General features: G+C 33.3%; 1 protein-coding gene across 3 annotated transcripts in view; it reads right to left on the bottom strand.

Annotated features, from left to right (window-relative positions):
* The window catches only part of disp (dispatched), a 136065-nt gene that overhangs the window by 43244 nt on the left and 70814 nt on the right, over positions 1-22007 (bottom strand). For all 3 annotated transcript variants that reach the window (XM_067763527.1, XM_067763529.1, XM_067763528.1), the window contains 2 exons: positions 3270-3502; positions 3050-3204 (listed from right to left, as the gene is read on the bottom strand). In XM_067763527.1, coding sequence (XP_067619628.1) covers positions 3050-3204; positions 3270-3502 — 388 coding nt within the window. The remainder of the gene's footprint in view (positions 1-3049; positions 3205-3269; positions 3503-22007) is intronic.

The following is a 22007-nucleotide window of genomic DNA, read 5'->3' as shown; positions in this document are numbered from 1 at the left end:
ATGGTCATAGTCGGATTTTGGCCATATTTTATACCAAGATAAAGTGACTTCAGATAAGTACGTGAACTAAGTTTAGTTAAGATATATCGTTTTTAATTGGGCGGGGCTTTAAACTGGGCGGGGCTTCAACCGACTTCCCATTTTCACAGAAAACAGTTATCGTCATAGAATCTATGTCCCTACCAAATTTCACAAGGATTGGTAAATTTTTGTTCGACATATGGCATTAAAAGTATTCTAGACGAATTAAATGTATCTTTGTATTTTGTTGCACCATATCATTACTGGAGCCGAATGTTGACATAATTTACTTTTATACTGTAAAGATATTAAATTTTTTGTTAAAATTTGACTTAAAAAAAATTTTTTTAAAAGTGGGCGTCATCCGATTTCGCTAATTTTTATTTAGCACACCTATAGTAATAGGAGTAACGTGCCTACCAAATTTCATCATGATATCTTCCACGACTGCCAAATTACAGCTTGCAAAACTTTTAAATTACCTTCTTTTAAAAGTGGGCGGTGCCACACCCATTGTCCAAAATTTTTCTAATTTTCTATTTTGCGTCATAAGATCAACGCATCTACCAAGTTTCATCGCTTTATCCGTCTTTGGTAATGAATTATCGCACTTTTCGGTTTTTCGAAATTTTCGATATCGAAAAAGTGGGCGTGGTTGTAGTCCAATTTCGTTCATTTCATATAGCGATCTGAGATGAGCGCCCAGGAACCTACATACCAAATTTCATCAAGATACCTCAAAATTTACTCAAGTTATCTTGTTTACAGACGGACAGACGGACGGACGGACATGGCTAAATGAATTTCTTTTTTCACCCAGATCATTTTGATATATAGAAGTCTATATCTATCTCGATTAGTTTATGCCGTTACGGATTACCGTTATGCGAACAAAGTTAATAAACACTGTGAACTCTGCTCAGCTGAGTATAATGAATAAAAAAAAGTTAAAAAGGGAAAGCGAGCAAATTATTGAAGTGCTATGGCATGAAGAAAACGCTTCCTCATCGGCACCTCAAACCAACGCTGAGCCCAATCCTGATGGAATAACTGGAAGTGAAAACTTCGACACAATACATAGTAGTGAAAACTGCGAAACATACGATAGTGATACAGATGACAATGAATCAGAGGAGGAAGATACAGACTTGAGACAAGACTTATCCGACTGGGCCGTCGACTTCAATATCCATGTTTGAACAGCCCGGTGGATATCCCGTCATTACTTGGCACCTTGTGATTTTTAGCAATGATATTACCATTCTCACTTCGCCATAGTTGGATGTCGGAGGTGTTTTTGATCATCGGCAATCGGGGTATCGGTTTCGTCTTCCACCACACTCTGTACGTCAGCTACCAGGTCGCCATCATCGTTCCTACAGGAATCTGCCCCGGTTTTGAAACCCTCTGTCATTAAAATAGCATGAAATATGTATGGTAAACCGAAACCGGCCGCCGTGGTGTGATGGTAGCGTGCTCCGCCTACCACACCGATGATCCTGGGTTCACGCCCCGGAAAAAGCAACATAAAAAACTTTAGAAACAAGTTTTTTCAATTAGAAGAATCTATTTCTAAGCGGGATCGCCCCTCGGCAGTGTTTGGCAAGCACTCCGAGTGTATTTCTGCCATGAAAAGCCCTCAGTGAAAAATCATCTGCCTTGCAGATGGCGTTCGGAGTCGGCATTAAACAAGTAGGTCCCATCCCGCCAATTTGTAGGAAAAAATAGGATCACGACGCAAATTGGAAGAGAAGCTCGTCCTTAGAGCTCTTCGGAGGATATCGCGCCTTACATTTATTTATTTAAACCGAAAATAATAATAAAATAATATTTTTTCGCGATAAATATTCGGGGAGGTAGAGCCCATTTTTCTTCCAGAATGTGGTGTGCTTATGGGAGCATTAATTAGTCCTCCTACACGTTTCAGGCCGACTCCATGTGCATCTCATAAGGCAGATACCTTTTTTGGTGAGAAACATTTCATGGCAAAAACACAATCGAAGGGATTGTCAAGCCACCAAATCAATTTGATGTTAGTTGTTCGCCGTGACGCTTTCAAAGAGGAAGTAAAAATATACTCCGAAAATTTTATTTTTTCTCCGCGTAGTCGTTTACTCCGGTAATAGTTTTAAATACTCCGAACACTGGCAGCGAAATATGAGAGAAATGTAATAAATATAAAAACTTCAAAGCGCTACGTCATACGCGATACATGTGAGAGAGGTTATAGATATGCAATTTTTTTTAAACAATTCAACAAATTTATATTAGTATCAAAAGATGGAATACTTTATCAAGTTTAATATGTAATAAAGAAAATGAGTTCAACTTTCAGCGTTTCATTCCAATGAATGAAACTGTTTCAAATTCGAGTGTTTTGCAGCCTTCCACTATAAAAGTTTTAAATGACTGACACTGATCTATTAAAAAAGAGAGTTTGTTGAGATATATAAAAGAGGCAGGGAAAGACAAAGAAATAGAAAAATCGTCGTGTATTTTGCCGATTTATTAAAAATAAAAATCATTTTATGTCTTGCAGCTTTCCTGAAGTATGCACTGCATTACTGTTATTTCTTACAATTCCTGTCTACAGCTAGTCCTGAACGATCATTTTCAAAACTAAAATTGATAAAAACCCACTTAAGAAACTCTTTGAGACAAGACAGGTTATGACACTTGGCTATTCTGTCTATTGTAAATTTTATAGCCCGATCTTTGGTGATCTTGTAGACACTTTTGCGGAACAGAAATCTCGAAAAACAAAACATTTTTCTTAATAAATATCTTATTGAAATAAAATAGTTGTTTTTTTTTTTCATTGTAAATGCATTCAGAACTCTGATATACAATGTATAATTGAGTACGCTGAAAATCTCGAAGTTTATTAAAATTAAACTGAGTACAACGTTATGATGATATGGTTACGCCACTGAGCACGTATACAATTTAACATCGTCAGGGTAAATGTGGACGTCACAATACTTAAGAATTTCACTTTTCCTACATACATATATACGTACATACTCACCATTATCGACTTTTCAAACCAAAACTGATTTTTCATTTTGCTGTTATAAATTTCAAACGGGTGATTGCTTGAAAATAATTGAAAATGTGAACTATCTGGTAACTGTAGTCCTGGATAATACAACACAATAACAGCACTTAACAAACCAATGGCGCCTACAATAATGTTGACAGGACGTTATAAATATTATACGTTTATTTCACAACAAATCATTTTTTACCCAATAAACAAATCCATAACGTCGAATAATTCACCACAGCTTTCGTAATAACGGTCTCAAATAGATGACAAAACTTTGTAATTGACTTATTAAAAATGAGCAACAGCTTTTGTATGGGAAGTTTGTTATTGCAGATCCCACATGCCGACAACCGTTCCATTATACACACAACGGCAGGTAGCCAAGTCATCATGAGCAAATAATTTGTAATAGCTACAGCTCCAGCAAAAATTCTGCAATGAAAGAGAAAATGAGTTAAAAATACTGGAGGAAATTATTTGAATACCGACACCAAGTTTACAAGAGCCGACCACGTTTGCTGCGGCAGCCTCAAACGCGACCAGAAAGAGATAAGCAATAACAAATACTTTTGTAAAATAATTAGGAAGTAAGTTTGAATAACTTCCCGTAGAGCATGATTCTTGAAACTATGAAAATGTATCAGAACCCCATGACAGTGCAACATGAGGGAAAAGAATGTTCGCTATTAGGTCAAGGGATCGTGAAAATTCAAAAATTCGGCCGAACTTGGAAATCTTTCTTTCAAATATTAAGGAACTTCCCGATAACCCTGAGACCTGAAATTTTTAACTGAACTTTGGGCTCTATAAGGTTGTAATATTTGGGACACAAGAGTTTTCTAGATGGGACATGGATCGAGATATTTAGAGGATTAAAAGGTCCATTTAGAATTCTGGAATCTTGCGATCGATTTTGAAGGTCACATTGACAAATAAAGAGATACGAAATTTTAAAGTACTTCCTATATATAAATCGACATGTCTCTTGCGGTGCTGGCCGTTGACCCTAACCCTAGCGTGTCTTCATTCAAGCTCCAAGGAAGTTTATATAAAATTACCCGTTGGCTGAAAGAATGGAGGATCAAACCCAATGAATCAAAATCCGTTCAAGTGACGTTTACTACCAGACGTAACACTTGCCCGTTAAACTCAACGATATTAATATACCACAAATCGACGAAACAAAGTAGGTACGTTGGTATGCACCTCTACAGAAAATTAACCTGGAGGACCCACGTATTCAACAAAAGAAAAGCCCTTGATATCAAACTAAGAAATCTGTATTGGCTTATGAACCGAAATTCACAATTATCAGGTGATAACAAAGTCCTGCTTTACTCAGTCATCATAAAACCTATAACTCAAAAAAAAAAAAAAAAACACGAAATCACAATGAAATTGCCACGCCGTTGCAATCAACAAAAAAATCGCTGCAACGTTCAAGCACAAAGTATTGAAGACTACTACAGAATTTGTTTTTTCATTCCGTTTCTTGATACGTTCATTTCCCAGCTCAAAAGTCGGTTCTCGGATCACAAATCCATTTTCCAAAGTTTCGGGCAACTGTTTCTCAAACAAGAATTCAACGAAAAGAAATGCGCTGACCTCTACACATTTTATGAAGATGTCTTGGATTGTTCAAAAGAAAATTTTCTATCTGAAGTCAAGATGTGGAGACACCGAATCTATGGCCAAAACATCCAAAATGCTCTTGATGCTTTACTGGTGAGTGTTTCCCGATCAAAAATCTACATGTAAAGTTTATATATGACGCGATCCGAGAAAGGCACCTACTAGACAAAAGTGAAATCTTACACGGCTCGCTCTGGAAGGTGCTGATGTACCATTCAAAACCATGTAAAGAATATTTTCTATGTATTTATATTTTGTTAAATAATAGCGATGTTGTAATTTCTGTTTGCACCTCATGATTATTCAGTAAAAGAACTTGCGTAATCAATCATGGCCCAACAATCGAGTTTTTGATGACTAGTAGGTCCCTTTTCTCGGATCGAGTCAAAATTGTGCAAACACCAATCTGACGATATTTTTCAGGTCATCAATAACAAGTCATTCAAGAATGTTGATAAAATTTTGCGAATCTTGGCAGTACTACCTGTAACTACAGCAACTCCAGAACGATCATTTTCGACTTTAAGGAGGATCAAAAATTACCTGAGAAATACGATGGGACAGGAACGACTGAATGGTCTTGCTTCTTTAAATATCCATACCCATATTGAACTCACCGAGGACGAAATTCTAGCAGAATTTTTCAAAAGACCTCGAAAATTTACTTATGTTTGAATGTAGCCTGCTCTTTACTTTTAAATGGAATGTAATAATAATTAATAAAGTTCTTCAATTTTAAAGCAAAAATATTAATTATATTTTATTTTTTGTCTTGCTCATGTGACATTTTTTCGTTCCCTAACAAAATTTGGAAATTAGGAGCCGATAAAAATTTAAAAAAAATCTCTTATATTCCCTTTAGGGGGGAGGTGTAGTATCGCGTGGAATTCACCTCACTTCAAACACGTTTAACATTACAAATATACGTTCATTGACCCAGATAACTACCATTAGTTCATTCGTATTTGCCAAGTCGCCCAATATATTGATACGTAATACCAAACGGCTCAAGCGGGAATCATATTGACAATATGTAGGTCAATATTGTCACGGATATTAGCATCACTAAGCTATACCATCACTAAGGCCATGCTAAGCGATATTTATGTCAATAATCAAATCATGTATACACATATATAAGGCAGCCGAGAGATGTCACACACAGATGCATTTACTTATACGCCTATGTGTGCGCGAGAGACTGTAAACTACAAACATTCACATCAATAATTCGATCATTATGTATCTACATAAACGAATAAATAATTGCGTCTACACATATGTACCATGTACGTATACGAGCAGCGGAGAGTCAATGCACAAACACATGCATATATTTGAGATACTCCTATAAGTATGCAATGAGAAAAACTATAAAATTGTGCAATTGTAGTTACAGCTGAGATGTTTGAGAGCTAATGGACTATTAGATTCTGGAAGCGCCTAGAAGATGCGAATGTTAAAACCAAAGAGTATAAAAGGCGACAAATGTAGAGGCGCTGGAATTCAGTTTGATTTGAGCTGTCAAGCAGTTTCGATTAAGCGCTATCTAGCGAGCTATAACAGTATTATTTTGAATAGTAGTTTCATTTGAGCTATCAATTAGTTTGGTTGTTAAGCAAAGCATAAGTGTTATTGTGAAGTACTTTAATAAAGGCCATTTTTCCATTATTCAATATTGGAGTTATTTATTCAACAGTTTAGTGATTCGATCCTAGCAGAAGGGCAAATAAGAGGATTTGCAAGTAAATTCGTTACAATATAATAATTTGCTGACAAACCATTCCTCACTATTAAGTCATGAACCCTTAGTATGTAAATATTAATGTAAGTATGTATATACGTATAGATTAAGAAATTTTGTATAAATAATAATGAATTTCGCCAATAAAGAACAATTAACAAATTGCGATCCAACGCTACTCATCAGCGTTCATCAGCTAAATCATCTTTTATTTAAACATTTCTTTACATGGCGATCCTGCCAATCATAATTTTTAACTTTCTTTACATGGCGATCCTGCCAGTCTAGATTTAAATTGGCAAAACTGCTAAAAAAATCTAGCTGGAGGAAGATCCTGCCAGTTCAGATCAAATTGGCACAACTGCTTAAAACGACCTGACTGGCCAGATATCCTGCCCAGTTTTTTTTTTAAAAAGTTAAAGAAAAAAGTGTTGTTAAAAACGAAAAAGGAGCGATGTTAGCAGCAGAAGTACAATCAAGAAGTTAAGCAGCGTTTACATGGCATAAAATACGGACATTGGTAACAAATTTTGACTGGCAGCATGCGAGCATATATAGAGGTGGAATATAATAAGGAATAAATACTACATGGAAATTAACAATTTTGACTGGCAGCATGCGAGCATATATAGAGGTGGATTATTATAAGGAATAAATAATTCTTAACAACTTTGACTGTCAGCATGCGAGCATATATAGAGGTGGAATATAATAAGGAATAAATATTACATGGAAATTAACAATTTTGACTGGCAGCGAAATAGAACCCTCTGAAAATAAGACTGGCAGCAATAAACAAGACTGGCAGCAATAAAGAATAAGTATAAAAATTTAGAATCAATTGAGCGGCCTTAGTGACGCTTCACCATTGCCAAAATTCTATTTTTGATTAGGATTTTTTTTATAAATATGGTAGAATGAACAAATTTCTTTTTACAAAAAGTTTGATGTCAGCTTTGAAAATGACACAAACTAAACCGAAAAATAGAAAAAAGAGGCATAAAATCTAATTTTAGACAACACTCTGTAAAATAAATTCAAAAAAAAATTAATTTCAATTTTAATAAAACTAGAAATGTGAAAAATATTAAATTTAAAAATAATTTTTTTGTAAATTAAAATGCCTTATTGAAAAAATTGTTTAATGTTAAAATCTAAAGAAAAAAGGATATTAACGCTATCACTGAAAATAGCATAAAAATTAATTTTAAAATATTTTGTAAATTGAAAAAAAAACTGCATTTCTAAAATTTATAGAAAAATGTTAATTATTTTGCAAAATTAATTGAACAAAAGAAAATAAAAGTGTACTTAACTATTAATTTGAAAAAATAAACATTTTTTTTTCTTAAGGAAAAATTTTAAATATCTAAATTAGAAATGAAAAATTCTAAAGTAAAACAAAAATTACAATTTTAGAAATAAATTGTTAAAATACCTATTAATTAAATAAGGTAAATTTATTAAAAATTAATGAAGGTCAAGAGTAAAATGGAATGCATAGGATAAAAGAATAAAATCGAAATATTTTATTAAAAATAAAATTTAGTTCATTACTCATAGAAGCAGGAAGATAATTATATTTCAAAATGTCTTTGTGGACAAAGATAGCACAAGGCATAATGATAGCATTAGTCGGATATGAATTAGAAAAGGAAAATTCAGAAAATTCAGGAACAGAAAACAGGATAGTTAAATATGAGCCACCAGACCAATTAGACACAAAAATTACCCCAAAAATTCCAGATGCTTGGCTATGCGCAATGATTTGCGTAGTCGGGCTATTAGTCATTGCAATAGCCACTATAATCAGAAACTGTATGAAATTCAAATATAGCCAATTATTGCCTCCGACTTACCCGATGTGGTACGCCATCTCTGCTGCTACCCCAAATGTACAGTTTACTGCCTTGGAGGGCGCCGCCTCCAGATACTCGCCATTGAGTTAGTTTTTAATTGTACGTGGCGGTCTCCTACGCAACACTTTATACCACATTAAAATAATGCTCACTTTCTGTTACAATATAACTTTTATTTTTATTTAATAAATTATTAGGTGATCACAACGGGTTTAAAAAGATACGTCAGAAGTCTGTGAATGCCGAAAATATAAAAATGGCGGTGAAATATGAAAATGGCCGAGGACACTATTTCCAATCGTCATTATCATATTTCACCCCACATATGTATATCTTATACTTTCTTACACGCTGCATTACAGCAGCTGAATACATTTGAACGTACATTCTTTTATTCTTTCTAGCAATATGCACTGTTCACAAAGACATATGTGTATTGTGAGCAACGATGTTGCCAGATGACTTATAAAAGATGATTTGGGTAATTTTACCATTACATCATCCTTTTTAGGGAAAAGAAGAATTGACAAAGTGATAAGTTTTTTCACATTCTTCTTGCCCATAAACTTATAAAAATTGGTGCGAACAAACGAATATATTTATATTAGCGTGTTCCTCCCCTTTTGAATTCGTTGGTTTGGAACTATTTTTATTACTAATTGAAAAAGAACTTATACGTGGCATATTCAAATTTTAGTTAAATGAAACCTAGCAGTATTAATTTGATTTTAATTTAGTAAAGTATGTTGTTTGATCTTTTTTATCTTGTAAATATTTACATTTTAATATATATTCAACTTAAATTTTGTTAAAGTTTTACATTTTTAATCTTTGCTGCTTTCGAAAAAAATTTTTTTTTGTTTGTTTTTTTTCTTGTGTTTGTAACTTAAGAAATACAATTTTGCTATAAGTACGGTTGCCAGACGTACTGATTTAGGCAGCACAGTACTGAATTTTCACTCGCTGTCCTGAATTTTCACAATTCCCAATTCAGTATGCAAATGTCCTGATTTTTTACAATTCTGTCCTGATTTGTACTGATTTTTCTATCTCGACATATTTAATCGCAAAACTTCTGAAGTTATTTCACATGATTAAAAAAAAATTGATTTTCATGATCAGAGTCGCCCTGTTCTGTTTTACAAATGTTCTATTCCACTTCGTTATCATACACATAAATACTAAATAAAGTAAACAGAGTTGCAAACGCTTTGGAAAAAAAAAGTTATCTGGAAAAAAAATTCCAGTACAATGATAATAAATTTGAAAAATTGAAAGTATTTCGTTTAGGAAACGAAATAAATTTCTCTCAATTCACGGAAATAATTAATGATTTTTATATTAGAGACATCGATTTAAATATGCTGTTTCATGAATTTGTTGCCTTAAAAAATTTTCTTACAAGCGAAACCAATAGTTCAAGTTTTGAAAATAAATGGATACCATTTTTCAATAGTGGCTCTTTTCCCCAGTTTGAAAAAATTTGTAACGTTATTTTCTCAATTCCACATTCCAACGCAGCTGTGGAGCGAATTTTAAGTTTAATGTTTGCAGCGTGGAGTAAAGAAAGAAACCGCCTCTTAGTTAAATCAATTGAAAGTGAACTTCAAATAAAAGTAAATTTTAAAATGAATTGCGAGGAGTTTATTAAATTTTTAAAAAACAATGACGGCCAACAACTAATCAAAATGGCACAAAAATCAAACAAGTATTAGGAAAAAAGCATATCCGTATGAATATGTAGAAAATAATTTAATTTTATTATACATAAATATATGCTGTAAATGTTAAAATGTATGAATCAATCAGTATGTGGATATTCATACGTGAATATAATGAAACTTATTGATCTCTAAATAAGTATGAGCGTACAAGGGAGCCGTACATGAATAGTATGTACCTAAATATGTAAATATTAATGTATATTTTCTTTTTTAATGTATGCTTAATAAAACTCGCCGTGAATTATAGATATTTTGTTTTTAACAAAAGTGTACTGAATTGTCCTGATTTTTTAGAGCTGAAATAGGCGAATGTACTGAATTTCCCCAAAAGAAATCTGGCAACCTAGCTATAAGTTATGTACAATTTTTATGAAATACGTTTTTTTCTCTTTGAATATACAAAATTGTGTTCTATTTTCTTTTTTTTTTGTGTTTTAACAGTTTTTCGTGGCTGCTTAAATGCTAGTACTAAATATTTTTGGATTTTTTTCATCAAATTTAAAGTTTAATTAAAGTATTAAAGTAATGTTAATTTACTTTACTTAGGCGATTTTTATGTACAGCGTGTTTTTTATTTTTGATTTCATCGAAAATAGTTACATTAGGTTCGTTAATTTTAGTTATAGTAAACGGACCTTTATTAGAAGAAAAAATTAGAAGTAAATTTTTCTAAGCGGGGTCGCCCCTCGGCAGTGTTTGGCAAGCGCTCCGGGTCTATTTCTGCCATGAAAAGCTCTCAGTGAAAACTCATCTGCCTTGCAGATGCCGTTCGGAGTCGGCATAAAACATGTAGGTCCCGTCCGGCCAATTTGTAGGGAAAAGCAAGAGGAGCACGACGCAAATTGGAAGAGAAGCTCGGCCTTAGATCTCTTCGGAGGTTATCGCGCCTTACATTTATTTATTTATTTATTTAAACGGACCTTTATAAATATTTTCATGTTTGTCATGTGGTTCTTTCTGTAAAAGTACTTTATCTCCGATTTTGAAAATTAAATGACGAGCCGTTTTATCATAAAGATTTTTACTTTGTAACTTATTTTTATTTATTTTTTATGTATTAGTATGCAGTTGAAAAATTATGTTTAATATTTAAAAGTTTAGTTAATTCTTCAAATAATTCATTTTTAAATTCTGTACCTAAAGCTGACTTTATGGCATTCATTGTGCCGTATCACAGTGTTTCGTGTAGAACAAGCTAGCTGGACAAATTATTTTATGAGATTTTCCGTTTCATATGCAGTCATTTATTACAACTACGTCATTTTTTTCAGGCATATGTTCTTTTTTTAATTTTTTTTCTAAAATTTTACTTCATATGCATACATTTGCTTATTTCATATACAGTAGCTAATGTGAATAAGTGACATAGATCCAAAAAAAATTTAAAGGACTTAAGAATATTACTTTATTGTACTTAAATTGAATGGACTACAAATCTCAATACTCTAAAAAATTCCGAAAAAAAATTAAAATTTTTTATGAAAATTCGTCGAATTTTTCAAACATTTTTTAAATATAATTTAGTTTTTGTTATAGATCGTGACAAATTTTCTTCTGGGAAATTAGTTAAAATAAATTTGCGAAAGCGAAGATTGTAAGAATTGTCCAAAAAGGGGTGTCTACTTATTTATGTGAGTGACTGTACATATGTACATACATATTTTGTATTTATTTGAGTATTTATCCTGGCACTACAATTTTTACAAAATTATTTTATAGTACCAGGCAGGAATGTAAAAGTGAATTACAATAATAATAACAACAATGTAAATAATTAAATTAATTATGTGAAAATAACTTATTACAAAAACTTAAAAGTAAAGTATAATACAAAGTAGAAAAGACAATAGATTTAAATTAAATAAAACCTGATCCAACAAAAAGTTATAGGGTAGGTTTTCTTTTATAATTATGTTATTATTCGCTATCATCACTTTCATTCGATGAGTCACTTGTGGAATAGTCATGAGCATCAGCAACACTACTGTGAAAGCTTGAAGCAACTGGGGTATTTATTGACTCCTCAACATTATCGGGGGACAGTAAATTTAAGACTTCTGAAGTCATACTTTTAAATTTTTTCTTAGGTATCTCCCTAAAACTGTTAACTAAAGGATCCGATGTTATAAGCAACATATTCATAAGATCTCTATTCGTGGCTTCACGCGACTGCTTTTGCGTGTTATCATCCCTGAATCGTCTCAAATCTTTGTTACGGGCTTCCTGTGCTTCCTCAGAAAGTTGACCAATAGCTAAAATTGCTGATTTTATAATATCAGTACTATGCACTAAGATTTTATGAGGAGAGTAGACAAACCAAAATCAAGATTATGTCGGTTAGGCGTAAAGTCCCATAACTCATTATTCATATCTTTTGGAGTGGCACTACAAATATAACACTTTTGTGCGGAAGAAGTTTCAGTCAAAGCAATGCAAAATTTTCCGTCAATCATTGTTAGAAGCATATTGTGATTTATGGAAACTTCGTATTCTTCGAGCATGTACTTTGTTGGCAACAACGCATTTATCTCCTCTAAAACTTTGTTCGTTTCAAAAACAATAAAATCTTTTGTTTCTTTAGAAAAAATAAATTTAATTGGACGACAATACATGGTAGAAGAAGGTCGAAGATTCTGCCAAACAATTTTTCATCCTGTAATTGAAGAGGAACGAAGGAAAATATAAACAAAAATTCATCAGTGTCAGAACTGCATGTAAACTTTTGCTTATATGTGCTATGGCCAGAGCTTCCATCGCAACCCCACTTGCTGATTAAAGTATACGTCAAGTTTGTAGGTAATAAACTAACAAAAACTTCTTGATTTGCTAAAACTAAACGCTCAACAGTTTTATCTAATACGGACTGGACTTTAATTTCCGCACGTGTTTCACCCACATCAATTTCATTTGGATAGCATTCTTCCTTAGCTTATAAAAACCTTATGGCCTGCCTTGATGCTCCACTTCCGAGTCGTTTTGTACCCATGAGTCGTCGACTTGCTATCTACGTAGTATGCTAAAGCTTCTACATTGCTCAAACATCTTGCATCTGGCTCACATGTCATCTTTTTGCCGGATATTTGAGTAGTTTCCTGTGATTTTTTTTATAATGTTAGCAACATTTCTGTTGCCGGACATACGCGTTGATACTTCTGCCGTATAAAGTAACTCACCAGGACTTCTAGATTGCAAGAGGTCATCCACTCGACGCCGTTTGGTTTTTTCACTGCAGCTAACAAAGTCCTTCCTTCGTCTTTCGGGGCCGGGGTTACCTGAAGAAGTGGTTGGTTGGCCTGATGGCAACTTTGAATCCACCGTTATTTTAAATGTGAAGTCTGGACCCGAAAGCCGCTCCTTATGTCTTCCAGAAGTGTTCCACTTTTGATCCAGCTTCGACGAATATGCCGATATTTGTAAGCTTAAACTTTTTATCGAATACTCGGCTGCTTCGCTTAAATCGTACTTAAGTACAACAAAACTCAATAATTCTTTATATCTGGTTTCCTCCGAATGTTGCACCCAAATGTCAAAAAACTCCGTTCTTGGTACGGTTATAACTAAACTGCTTTGTGTTTTTCATTTTCCGACAGGGTGAATAGTTGATGATTGTTGTGCTGCCATCTTGAGTGTCGTTGATCGTTCTGATTTGTTATCAGTTGCGCAGTATTTATATTACATTCAGGTATTGGCGTAGATGCTACCAAATGGGGTTGTTTTGTGTAGCGTTCCAGTGTGGTTATACCTGCATTAGGATTGCTTTGTATGTACCTGTTTTTATGCCTTGGTGACTGGTGCGGTAGGTTGTGGCAGGTTGAAGTCAGTGATCTTCGCCTTTTTGCTTTTGGTGTGCTCTTGTTGACCTTGCGCGTTTATTTTTGTGTGTTTTATGGCTACGTGTTTGTTCCCTGTACCTGAGGATTGGTTTTGCCGTTTGTAGATCAGCTTTACAGGTTCAAATATCTCGTCGGAGCTGGTACGTACATACAACCTATTTTATATGTAGAGATAACTAAATCTACAAAAAAAATTTAAAATAGATGTGCAAAGAATTCGCAATGGTTTTTTCGTTGGGCTATTAGAGAATACTTGCGACTATAACATAAGTAAAATTTAGCCCGGATGTCGGCGGATGTATGTAACTTTTTTGTCCCTATAATATAGAGAAAAAATACCTTTTCTTCTTAATAACGGAATGTTAAATATATTGAAAATACTCTAATTGCGAAAGAATTACTATTAAAAAATTTTACTTAACTTCGAGCTTAGAATCCATCAAAAAAAATATATAAAAGTGTTCACTTAAAAGAAATATGAAGCTTTATATTCAACAAGAATTTTGCAAATTAATCAATGCGTTTTACGGCCACTCCTATTTTCTTACTTCAATTACTCAATATCAATCCCGTTATTTTGTTTGTTCTCTTTCATTTCTCATTACACTTTTCTTGGAATAAGAACTTTGTTTTTGTCCAGCTAGCTTCTTGTACACGAAACACTGTGCGTATGTTAAAATAAAGCCTTCAAAAATTGCTGAAGCAATTGTTTTTGCTGATTTGTCTGGCACAGCGACTGTTACCAAGTATTTAGTCATGTCGCAAATCATGGTAAGTGCGAACTTGTTACCATATTTAGACTCAATTAGGGGTCCTATTGCGTCAATTACTAGTATATCGAATGGTTTACAAGGAGTTGGTGTTAAAGCAAGTTTTTCTTTTGTTTTAGGTTTTACCTTGTTTAAAAGACAACCTTTACAATTTTTGATATATTTCGATATATCACGAGTCATATCTTTCCAATAAAATTTTGTTCGTAGTTTTGCGTAAAGTCTTTTCATTACATAATGTCCACCAGAAATGGGATCATTATGGTAAATTTTCATTAGCTTTGATTTTGTATCTTCATCTGTTTCTGTCTCCACTGGATCTGTTAAAATAATTTCTAATGTTTTTAAAATTTTATTTCCAATATTTTTGAAATTTGTAATAGTATAATGTTCGAACAAAATATCGTTTTTTGGCCATTCAATCTGCTTAATTTTGCGTTTTGCGGCTCCTGATTCAAGTCTCGAAAGTAATTTCTCTAGAGTCATTATTTCGTTAACAAGCTCAAAACTAAATAACTCGAGTTTTTTATGTTTAATATGCGCAAAAATTCTTAAACTTGTTGTTTTATTATTTTTATCGTACGTAATTTCAGATCTTATCCGTGGAATCTTTTTTGAAACATTAATGAAAATTTGTCGTACACATGTAAAGTAAGTTTTTTTTCGTCGTTTTTGTCTGTTTTCCTAGGAAGGTTATTGTCGTTTTGCTGTTTTGTCATTGATCTTGTCTGTACTGCTAAAATTTGTTTGTTCGATTCCTTAATCTCATCGATTGTAATACGCGATAGTGCATCAGCACCAACGTTTGATTTACCCGTAATATATACAATAGTGAAATTGTATTCAGCTAGTTCTAGCCTCATTCTCGAAAGTTTTGAAGAGGGGTCCATCATGTTGAATAGGTATACTAGAGGTCTATGATCTGACTTTACAATAAAATGGGTGCCATAAACGTATGGTCGAAATTGCTTGATTGCAAAGTAAATAGCTAAGAGTTCCACCTCTATAATTGGTTTTTTCTGCTCTGCTTTGTTAAATGCTTTAGAAGCGAACAAAATTGGTAAATCACTGCCTTACTGTTCTTGACTCAAAATAGCGCCACATCCAGTTGTGGAAGCATCAACGGTAATAATGAATTGTTTAGTGAAATCTGGATATTGGAGTAGTTTTGGTGAAAGTAATGCTGCTTTCAAAGATAAAAATGCTCTTTTGCACTCAACATCCCATACAAATTCAACTCTTTTTCTGCTTAATCGATTTAGAGGCGCTGCCAGAGACACATCTCTGTCAGTTGGTTTTGTATACTTTTTGATTGCGTTTATTTTGGAGTCGTCTGGCAACAAACCTTTGGGTGAACATTTGTGACCTAAAAATGTAACTTCTGATCGTAAAAAGCTGCATTTATTTGGGTTAAGCTTGAGATTGAAAGACCTACAAGTATTGAAAACTTTTGAAAGATTTTTAATATGGTGTGCTTCACTACAACCTATGACGATAATATCGTCGACGTATAAAAATGCGACATTGGGTGGTATACCCGAAAAAGCTATTGTCATAATTCGTGAGAATATTTTTGGTGCTATATTTAAACCGAATGGAAGCACTTTCCATCTAAATGCACCTCGGTCAGTGCTGAAAGAAGTAATGTCACGTGAGTCAGGATGCAAGAGGATTTGATGAAATCCTGAAAAAAGATCTAATGTGGAAATATACTTTTCCCTGCCAAGATTGTCTAAAATATCGTCAACTCTAGCTAGTGGAAATTTATCAGCAATGAGTTTTTTGTTTACTGCGCGAAAATCTACGCACATACGATAAGCTTTTTGACCATTAGTATCCTTCTTTGGGACTACAATCAAAGGAATATTGTAATTGGAGTAACTGGGTTCAATCAAATCGTTGTCTAACAGTTTATTTACTTGGCGATTTATTTCTTCGCGTTGAGAGTATGGCAATCGATAATTTTTAACATATACCGGTTCATTGTCTGTCAATCTTAATTTTTGCTCGTAGAATTTGTTTAAAGTCATTTTTTCCGTGACAAGAGCGAAAATGTCGGCATAATCTATGCAAAGGTAAATTAATTTACTATGAGCATGTTGAGGTATTTGATTTTTTAAAATTGAAATCGGTTTTTTCGTACGTTTGTCTTCTGTTTTGTCTTGTTAATTGTATAAACATTATAATTTGAAAGTTTTTCTGTCCGAATACTTTTTCTTTTCACATACTTTACATCATCCGTGGTGTTTATGACTTTAATTATTGGGTTACTGGAATTAACAATGCACCTAGCTGTGAAAACGCCTTTTTCAATTTCCTGGGAGTCCACGAAAAGTGGCTCGGGTGAATCTCCTAAATCAAAAAGTCTGAATATTTCACATCTGGGAGGAATGATACAACTGTCGCTTTCTATTCCTGATTGGTATCGCGACTTTTTCATTACCTACCCAAAACGAAATACTATTTCTTTCATAATTAATAATGAATTTGTTAATTTTCAGAAAATCTTTACCCAGTATGCCATCCGATGGAATATTAAAGTCTTCACTTACTACATGTAAAGTATGTTTAATAGAAAAGTTTGAAAAATTTTTAAATTTGCGGTAATTTTACCTAAAGTGGAAACTGAATTGGAAGTAACACCGGTAATGTTGATAATGTCGTTTGTATTTAAGGAAATATTACTGTCTAAACATGATATCTTTATTAAAGAAATGTCTGCTTGAGTGTCTACTAGGAAAGAACAAAATTTGTGTGACTCGTTAAGTTGTAATTCTATGAAATCTGAATAATGTAAGTTTAAACAATAGATGCCTATTGGTGAGGGAAATTCGCTTACTCGGTTAGTTCGTCCTCCCCCAGTGTTCGCTCCTGAGGGGCACTCGCGTTTAAAGCGCGGACGTTTGCATCTCTGCCTCTACCGCTTGACGATCTAGCATTGTTACCTCTATTTCTATTGTTACTATTATTTGAATTAGAATTTGTATTTGAACGCGTATTAATATTGTTATTATTTTGGTATCTATTTCTGTTATCATATCGATATCTCTGATTATTGTTACCGTTACGGTTGCAGTTGTATGCAAATGAACTACTGTTTCTATAACCAGTATAGCTGCGGTTTGGGTAAAAGCCACGGTAACTACCACGTGAGTTTCTGAATGTATTGTTGCCACGCGATCGAAAAGCTAAAACCTGAAGCTCTGTTACTTCGTTATTTTGTTCTACAATTAATTTCGCTACTACGTCTTTCGGATCAGCAAATGCCGTTGAGGCTAAAATGGTTTTGACTAAATTGGATTTTGTGTTTAAACGACACACGTTAACAGTTTGTTCGACTGCCATTTCATGAGCTTTCGCTTGAGTGATCCCTTCAACAATAAGAGACCGCTCAAGTGAGTCAGAAAAATCTTCAAATTTTTTGGCAAAATCTGTATAATTATTATTATTAACGTGCAACGGTGCAATATTCCCTGCTACAACTTTCGAGTTGTCTGGTTTGATCCTACTACGTAGAGCTACTTTGATTTCATTAACTGAAGTTACTTGCCTTGGTATTGCTTCCCAGGCTTTACCCTCTAGTTTTGATTTTAAGACTGCTATAAAAGTATTAGTTAAATTTTCAGTAGCGAATTTTTCAAGTAATTCAATTTTGTCTATAAAAGTATCAAGTGCTAGAGAATCACCGCTGTAGTTTTCTCTAATAGAATTAGCACATGTGTTAATGAAAGTTTTCTTTTCCTCAAGCGTTGCCATGATTTGATCGTTAAGATCTGAAGCTGAATTAGAAGAAGGTGAGGCAACGTTTGTACTAATTGGATCGTTAAGATCTGGGTTTACGTTAGAAGGGGTAACTAGGTTTGTACTATTTGAGTCGTTAAGATCTGATTTTAAAGTAGGAGAAGTCGAACTTAATTTTGCACTATTTGAATCGTTAAGATTTGAAGCTAAATTAGAAGTTAAATTTTTACTGGAAGAATCTTCGAAGCCTGGAAAATCTGTTGACAAAGATAATCTATTTTCCTGGTTTGTGACTTCTTCGGTCGAAGATAAAGTTAAACTTTCGTAGCTTGAGACTGAATTATCGGAATCGGATTCTGAGTCTGAAGTTTTTTGCACTTGCTTACCACTTCTAAGGTACATATGTAGTTATCAGAATAGCAAAAAGAATTCAGTTCAAACTATGAAATCAATGAAGCACTTGTTTGAATGTCTGAATTTATATTTGAAGCTGAAGTGTTTAGGAAAAAGAGAAAAAAAAAAATGTATAAAAGGGAACTGATTTACAGGTGAATAGTCGCTAAAGAAATATTTAACAATTTATTAAAAGAATTAATTGAAACTGCAGTATACTTGTATGAAAAATCTGTAAAAAGTAATTGAATTTAAAATGGCTCAAAAGTATGTAAGTATGAATTGGTAAAAATCTCAAAATGTGGTAATTACGGACGCACCGCTTTATTGAAAAAAATCTCAATTAGTTTTTCACAGAACCACCGCTTACACAAAAAAAATCTTAGTTCATTTTTCACGGAATCACCGCATGTATCAAAAAAAATGTTAATTGGTTTTTAACGGAACCACGGCTTGTATCAAAAAATCCAAAATTTATATGAAATGCGAAATTATTTTAATTAAAATGCGAAGGGCACCCAATTTAATAAAAAATTTTAATAGTTTAATATATGTACATACATATATGCGTTTAAAGAAAAAAACCCGTAGGCAAAAAAATGTTAAATACATATATTATATATATATATATATATACATATACTTATTGTACTGCTTCTCTGCTACTATGATGATGGCTGATGTCGCTGAAGTCACCAATGCTACTGCTGCCGGAGTTGTTTCTGCTGCCGAAGTCGCTGCTGATGTTTGCGTTATTCTGCTGATGTTGTTGCTGAGTGCGTGAAGTGTGTATTGTGTGCCGTTATGCGCGTTAGATTTTTATGGCGTGACAAAATGCGCCATTGTGTTTTTTTGTGGTACGCTCCGTTTAAAAAAATTTTATTATTAAGTTGCGATTTAATCCAAATGCCTTTTTTCAATTTTATTACTTCTGCTTCCGTTTAAAAATTTTTATTATTAAATTACGATTTAATCAAAATGTTTTTTTTTTCAATTTTATTACTTCTGCTTTCTTTTAAAACAATTTTTATTATTAAATTACGTTTTAAACACGTTTTTATTACTTCTGCTTCCGTTTTTAAAATTTGTATTATTAGATTCCGTTTAAAAAATTAAAATTATTATGCTTCCGTTTAAAAAAATTTTATTATTAGATTACGTTTCAATCAATATGTCTTTTTTTTTCTTTTTAAATCACGCTTTACATATATGTATATACCCACTGCCACTGCACTATGTCTTCACTCCACTGCTGCCAAAATTGAAAATAATGAGGCTCCAGCCTCACGGTCACCATATTGCCTCCGACTTACCCGATGTGGTACGCCATCTCTGCTGCTACCTCAAATATGCAGTTTACTGCCTTGGAGGGCGCCGCCTCCAGATACTCGCCATTGAGTTAGTTTTTAATTGTACGTGGCGGTCTCCTACGCGACACTTTATACCACATTAAAACACTGCTCACTTTCTGTTACAATATAACTTTTATTTTTATTTAATAAATTATTAGGTGAGCACAACGGATTTAAAAAGATACGTCAGAAGTCTGTGAATGCTGAAAATATAATAATGGCGGGAAAATATGAAAATGGCCGAGGACACTATTTCCAATCGACATTTTCATATTTCACCCCACATATATCTTATAATTTCTTACACGCTGCATTACAGCAGCTGAATACATATGAACGTACATTCTTTTATTCTTTCTAGCAATATGCACTGTTCACAATGACATATGTGTATTGTGAGCAACGATGTTGCCAGATGGTTTATAAAAGATGATTTGGGTCATTTTACCATTACACAATTGAAAAACGTGCAACGTGCGCGTTTAAAAATTTCCTTTTTTTTTTAAAGAAAATTCCTCTAAATCATTTTTGTTTAAACATTTTGTTAAACATTCGGACCCGAACCTCTCCCCCCTGGATCCGCCACTGATCCAGTTTATTAAGTTTAATTAATTATGAATTACTTATAAAAAACCACAAATTTGTTAGATGTATTCTATGTATGCAGTTGGCAAAATATATTGGATGCTAAAAAAAAATTTAGCATAACCTGTAAAAATTTTTATGAGGATCAAACATTTAAAGGTGAAGTGCAATAAATAGTTTGTCGATATAATCTCTACCTACATCCGGTAATGCGAGCTCCACTTTTATATTTTTGTTCCTCATAAATTTTTTTACTATGGCCGAGCATGAGTACTCATTTATTATGGCGCTCTGAACTTGAGTCCGCTTTAAGAATACGTCTAACTGATTGTTCTGCCCTAATCTCAAAAAAGGGGAAAAACGGTCACTAGCGATTGGGTTAACGTGCGAATCAATACCCGTTAAGCATATACCTCTTTGCGAACGTGAAGATGAGTGTGTTATTTTGTCAAATATATTTGTTATTAATCGGTTTTTTCAGCAATTGATACATCAAGTATGAAAATTAAAATATCTTCTAAAATGCTTTGTTTAAAAGCTCATATGTTATACTTCTTTGTTGCTACTACAGGCTGGGTGCACTCACAAACATCAGAGTGCCGACGTATTGATGATTAAATGGTTTTGTATTCAATAATCGAATGTACCCAAATTTAAATTTTTTCTTGTAAGCTATTTTTTTAAACGGTTATATTTAGCTTGACTCTGTGTAACGAACAGAAGTTTGTAATTGAAATTTAACTTCCCGATAAGCCACAAGCTTGAAGCTTGGAATATAGTTCAGAACCCGATGACAATGCAATAATAAGAAAGAAAAAACTCCGATAGGTGGCGCATGGATCGAAATATTTCAAAAATCGTATTTCTGGACCGATTAGGGTCATATTTGGAACAAATATTACATACAGTCCGGTAGAAGTGACATCAAAATATTTTGGAGTTCGAGGGACAAGCATACATGGCGCTGAGTCGAGTAAAGTCTTTGGAAGGATTATGTATTGGAGGAATTAGATTGTAACAAATTGTCAGGAAAGAGTATTTGTAATAATGAGTTACTAAATAGAATGAGAAATAATAGGCAATTAAATAAAGACTAAAAACTTGAAAATAAACCAATTTTAAAAAAACTTTAAGGTAAACGGTTTTATTGAAAACAATACTTCCATGAAGTAATAATAAAACTAAAAGCTAGCAAATAACTAGGTAGGTCCTAGGCACCAGTCATCACATTCCTCAGAAATCTAGGGCGTTGATCAGACAACTAAATAAAAGCGTTGGGCGCGTGAAATTAAAATTCATAATAA

This window comes from Eurosta solidaginis, chromosome 1 (genome assembly GCF_040869045.1).
Source record: "Eurosta solidaginis isolate ZX-2024a chromosome 1, ASM4086904v1, whole genome shotgun sequence".
NCBI lineage: Eukaryota > Metazoa > Arthropoda > Insecta > Diptera > Tephritidae > Eurosta > Eurosta solidaginis.
This window is presented reverse-complemented; position numbering and strand designations above follow the sequence as displayed.